Source organism: Oryzias melastigma, linkage group LG15, assembly GCF_002922805.2.
Source record: "Oryzias melastigma strain HK-1 linkage group LG15, ASM292280v2, whole genome shotgun sequence".
Taxonomy (NCBI): Eukaryota; Metazoa; Chordata; class Actinopteri; order Beloniformes; family Adrianichthyidae; genus Oryzias; species Oryzias melastigma.
Genome location: NC_050526.1, coordinates 489,844 through 494,862, shown reverse-complemented (window position 1 = coordinate 494,862; position 5,019 = coordinate 489,844). Strand labels below are relative to the sequence as shown.

At 38.8% G+C, this 5,019-nt stretch overlaps 1 protein-coding gene and 1 non-coding gene across 2 annotated transcripts in view; one reads left to right on the top strand and one right to left on the bottom strand.

The window, feature by feature from the left end:
• Positions 1-204: 204 nt before the first annotated feature.
• On the top strand, positions 205-298 carry trnai-uau. Its single transcript has 2 exons — positions 205-242; positions 263-298. It is a non-coding gene; the product is annotated as a tRNA-Ile (tRNA).
• Positions 299-997: 699 nt separating this feature from the next.
• mrps5 (mitochondrial ribosomal protein S5) overlaps positions 998-5,019 on the bottom strand; it is a 22,997-nt gene continuing 18,975 nt past the window's right edge. The window contains exons 10-12 of the mRNA XM_024297976.2: positions 3,164-3,226; positions 2,936-3,072; positions 998-1,460 (exon numbers count right to left, since the gene is read on the bottom strand). Of these exons, the coding sequence (XP_024153744.2) occupies positions 1,236-1,460; positions 2,936-3,072; positions 3,164-3,226 (425 nt within the window). The 3' untranslated portion in view covers positions 998-1,235. The remainder of the gene's footprint in view (positions 1,461-2,935; positions 3,073-3,163; positions 3,227-5,019) is intronic.

The following is a 5,019-nucleotide window of genomic DNA, read 5'->3' as shown; positions in this document are numbered from 1 at the left end:
CCACACTCTCCATTACTCTGTACTGTTGACCCTAAATACTTAAACTCCTCCCCCTTCTTTATCTCTTCTCCCTGTAACCTCACTCTCACTCTGGTTCCTCTCATTCACACACATGTACTCTGTCTTACTGCGGCTAACCTTCATTCCTCTCCTTTCCAGGGAAAACCTCGAAATAATACATGTCTCTGTACATGCAGAATCACAGCTCCAGTGGTGCAATCGGTCAGCACATGGTACTTATAAGACAGTACAGGGTGAAGCAATGCCAGAGTTGTGAGTTCAAGTCTCACCTGGAGCAATTCTACCTTTTCGTACATAGTAGTTTATACAGGTTCCTGAGTTAATATTGTAGCAAAAATACATTTGATAGATGACCTCCATAAATATTACATGCCTTCTTTTTTTAAATAACAATTAATATAAATGGCATGAGTTCAGAATCGTGGTCCGCTCAGTCCTTAAACAGTTCTCCACTCCTTGCTGGGCTTAATGCAAAAAGTAAGCACTCAATTATTTTTTTAGAGAGCTTTAAGAGCACAACTGCTTTTTTATTATTTATATGAGCAACATCCAGGTAGTAAGTTAAGTTCCACTTGGACAATTTTCTTCTTAAAGTGGACAAGTCTGCATTTACTCACTGACGACCACCAGCTTTCACACCCAACAAAATAAATCTAAATATTTTAACAACGTGGTTTTTAATCAAAAAGAAGCAGTAGCGCCACCTCAGGTCAGAATTTTACAGTCACCAGAGATTTTCCACCTAGTGAACAAATGTCTAAACCTGTTTATCTGTCATTCAAACAACCACAGAACTCTCTGGAGAATATAATATTATACAATTAAAAATCTGAAGCTCGATTTGCTCATAAAAAATTGTCAATAACTGACAAAAAGTCTAGTAAATAGTAATTATGTACTTTCCTATCCTAATTATTCACAGGACTTTCACACAATTGGAGAAATGCACGAGGCAGACAGCAGCTTTCTCTTTTTGACAGTTTATTTCCTTTATTTTTTGTACTGCAGTTTGAAAGATTTACACATGGGGAAGCACAGGATATTTCAATTTGTGGTATTTTCTGGAATTTAATTTTAAAGTTTGTTAAATTGCAGAAGTTTATTTATTTTAGACTTTTGTTGACCCAAAAAAACCAGCCTAAAAACAAATATACATTGGTACTGTCAAAAAAGAATTCAACAACTGGGATTCCCTGCTTCCCATCTTTCCTGGTCTACCAGACGGTGCGCTTGACGCCGGTCCAGACGGAGCGTTTAATCCCCTGAGCCACTCGGACGTCGCCCCAGTGCAGTTTGGTGTTGGGAATCTCGTCCTCGGACTCGGGGGTGGTGCGAACGGCGTCTTTGGGGCTCGCCACCACAATGGGCAGCGGGCCTTGGTTTGACTGAAACTCCACGACGTGGAGCTTCTTCTTATCAGCCAGAACCTGATGAGTTTCCTGGAGGAGAGAAAAGGCAGGAAGATGCAGAGAGGAAACAGGAAAAAAAACATCTTTTACTCACAATTGTACAAAAGTATTTGTTTAGATTCATCATATTGTCCACTAAATGAAGACTGTACCAGGAGATCCAGCTTTGGATCTGGCAGTTCAGACCAGGTTTACCTGTTAAAAGTGTTTAATTTACACAAATTCTGTTTGGCTCAGAGTAAGGTTTCTGTTCAGGCAAAAACTGCTTTTTTATTTAGCAGAAAAAACAACTATTTATGAAAGTAGAACCCACAAAGAAATTGGGAAACGTTTAATTTATTTAGTGAAGAAGCAAATTTACTAATCATAGTTTAAGTCTCATCCCCTGGGGGAGTGGTGAGCTGCAGACACAACCGCACTCAGGAACCATTTGGTGGTTTAATGCCTCCAACCAACCCATTAATGATGAAGCTTTCTAGATTTGCAAAAAAAAAATTTAGCCAGAAAGATGTTTGTTGGTTCACATGAAGATTCTCCTTCACTAAATGCATTAGCTCCTCTTTCTGCTATCACCATGACTCAGCATATTTTTTAAAACACATGGAAAAAGGTTGATTGTGCTTTAATCCAGAGGTTCCCAAAAGTTTTATTGTGAGGGCCACATAACTCTTTTCTTCTCCTGTGGGGGGCCGGGGTCGGTTTGTTGGCTAACAGAAAAAATGTAACGATCACAGCCTATACATAAACCTTCATGGTAATTTTCAAAAAATTTAGAGTTTTATTTTAGCAACATGCTAACATTTTTTTTCCTAATTTGTTATCTACTCGGGTTTTAGGCTAATTTAGAGTTTAGCTTCTATTTTAGCAACATGCTAACGTTTTTAGCTACTTTTTTGTCTACTGGGATATAATGCTAATTTTGAGTTTAGATAATATTTTATCAAAAAAATTATGTCTTAAGCTAATTTATTATCTACTGAAGTTTTTTGGGATAATTTAGAATTTATCTTCTAATTTAGCAACATGCTAACATTTTTGACTAATTTAGTTTACTGAGGAATTTGAGGCTATTTTGGAGTTCAGCTAGTAATTAAGCAAGAAGCTAGCTTTTTAAAGGCTAATTTGGACTCTAATTACTTTTTTATGCTAATTTGGAGTTTAGCAAATATTTTAGCAATATATGCTAACATTTTGGCAAATTTGTTTTCTACTTGAGTTTTTAGGCTAATTCAGTGTTTAGCTTTTATTTTAGCAACATGCTAACATTTTTGGCTGATTTAATTTACTGAGGAACTGATTTGGAGTTAAGCTAGTAATTAAGTAACAAGCAAGATTTTTCGCTAATTTGGCCTCTACTAAAGGTAAAAGGGTTTTGATCAGTAGGAAACGAGCCCAAATGGCTCTTTTACTGTTAAAGGTTGTCGACCCCTGATCTAGACTGACAAAAAGAGGATTCTGAAGATCCAGAAGTGACAAAAGTGGATTCAATCAGAAATCTACCTCACCTGCTGGGCTAATCCAGTGAACAGAGCTCTGGTGATGTTGAGGAGGTTGACCGATCCTTCCACCTTACAGTACATGTCCTTGATGCCGATCAGCTTGCAGAGGGTGATGACGGCTCTGTGGCAGTGCAGACCGTACCCTGTACACATGTGCGGAAAAAACAAAAAAAATGTTTTGCTGCTAAAAGGACATAAAATGTAGAAAAAATGCACCAAAGGAATCTTAAAAACCTTCGTTTTGTTTCTTCATGCGGAGCGTCGTCCTCTTGAACTTGGACTCAATATCATGATAAACTGGTTGAAGATGGAAACAAAAGCAGCTTTAGAATCACAGAAACCATAAAAGCAATAAAAAATGATAAAATAAAACCAAACAAGAGCAATTAAACTGCTAAAATAGCTTAGTTTTGCAAAGTCTGGTTGAATTTCAGGATTCTCCAGCGGGGCTCCAGTTTCTCCACCTGCCCACCAGATGTCCTTCCACATGTTCATCTGCTGATCTCTGCAGCAGCTGCAGCTCATCACTTATTCAGACACACGCAGCGTCTCAGCGGGAGCGGCGAGCTGCTGGCTCGCCGGCCTCGGGTCGGGATCTAGTTCTCGTGTCAAAGAGCTTTAAAACATCTCTCCGGCTTCCCTCCCTGCTTCCTCCAGATCCCAGGTTGAATGAGAGAATTAAGGCTGAGCGCCGGGAAGCTTCCAGAAGCCTTTTAAAACTAGAGACAGAAAACTGGAGAGACTGGCTTTAAAGAGAACGCCTCCAGCTGGGAGAGGAAGATAAGAGTTTGTGTAAAATGAAGATTTTGAGCAAATAACTTCTTTTTTATTCCTCAGCAGGAGGTCCCTTTTCCTCTGATAAAGAGTAAGAAATGTGAAAGGTTTTGACTCGATTTGAACTTCCAGATTTAAACCAAATTTTTTTTTCAGAAACTGGTAGACAGCTTTCTAACAGACCTAACCTGATGGACTTTAAATCACTTGTTTTTTGGACAAAACAGAAAAAATAAAAGGAACAGACGGAGACTTGATGGACATCCTAAAGCAAAAGCAGGAAGCCTCCGTTCTCCTGTAAGCTGAGCAGTTTTGCAAACTGATCTTCACAATCAGAGAGTACGAGATGTTCCCGTCTGGCCTCTCAGAATCATTTCTCTGATTCTGTCACCACTAAGCGTGTGATCTGAAGTGATGAGCAGACAAAGAGCAGCCGTTCACCCTGGATGTGCCTCTTTTTCACCACACGACAGATTCACTGCTCAACGCCCGTCCTAAAATGTCCTTTGCTGGAGAAAAAACGTTGAGCGAGTAGCTTGAGTTTCTATGTTTTGGAGAGCTCTACTGAGACGAGCATGTCACCATGTCTGGGTTCACCAGATCATTCAGAGTCTCTTCCGGTGTGATGTGTCTAAACCTGAGGAATGTAGCAAAAGTCAAAAACATCTATCTAGACCTGACCTGGAGATGATTATCCATCCTTTTATATCTTCACGTTTAGATTATTGTAATTCACTCTTTACTTGTCTTGGTAAAAGCTCTTTAAAATGTCTACAGCTTGTTCAGAATTCTGCAGCAAGGCTTTTAACAGGAGCCAATAAAGGAGCTCACAGATCTCCTTTACTGTCCTCTTTACATAAATAGCTAAATTTAGAAATGATTTTAACATTTTACTCCTCGTTTTTCAGCCTTGCATGGACAAACTCCTAAATACATTGAACTCCCTACTCCCTCCTTGAGGTCTTTGAACCAAAATCTATGAACAATTCCAAAAACTCGCTATAAAACCAGAGGAGACGTTGCCTTTCAAGCCGTTGCTCCTCGTCTTTGGAACGACCTCCGGTTGTCAGTACGACAGTAAACTCTGTTGAGTGTTTTAAAAGTCAGATAAAGACGTTTTTATTCAAAAGAGCTTTTAGGTAATTTTATTTTTGTCTTTTATTGTGTTTTACTTTGCTTTTACGGTTTTTTATCTTATTTTATCTGCAGTATGTGGATGACTGGCTGTAATTTTATTCGGTCTTCTTTGTGAAGCACTTTGTGATTTTTATCTGCAAAAGGTGCAATAGAAATAAACATTTACTTACTAACTTACT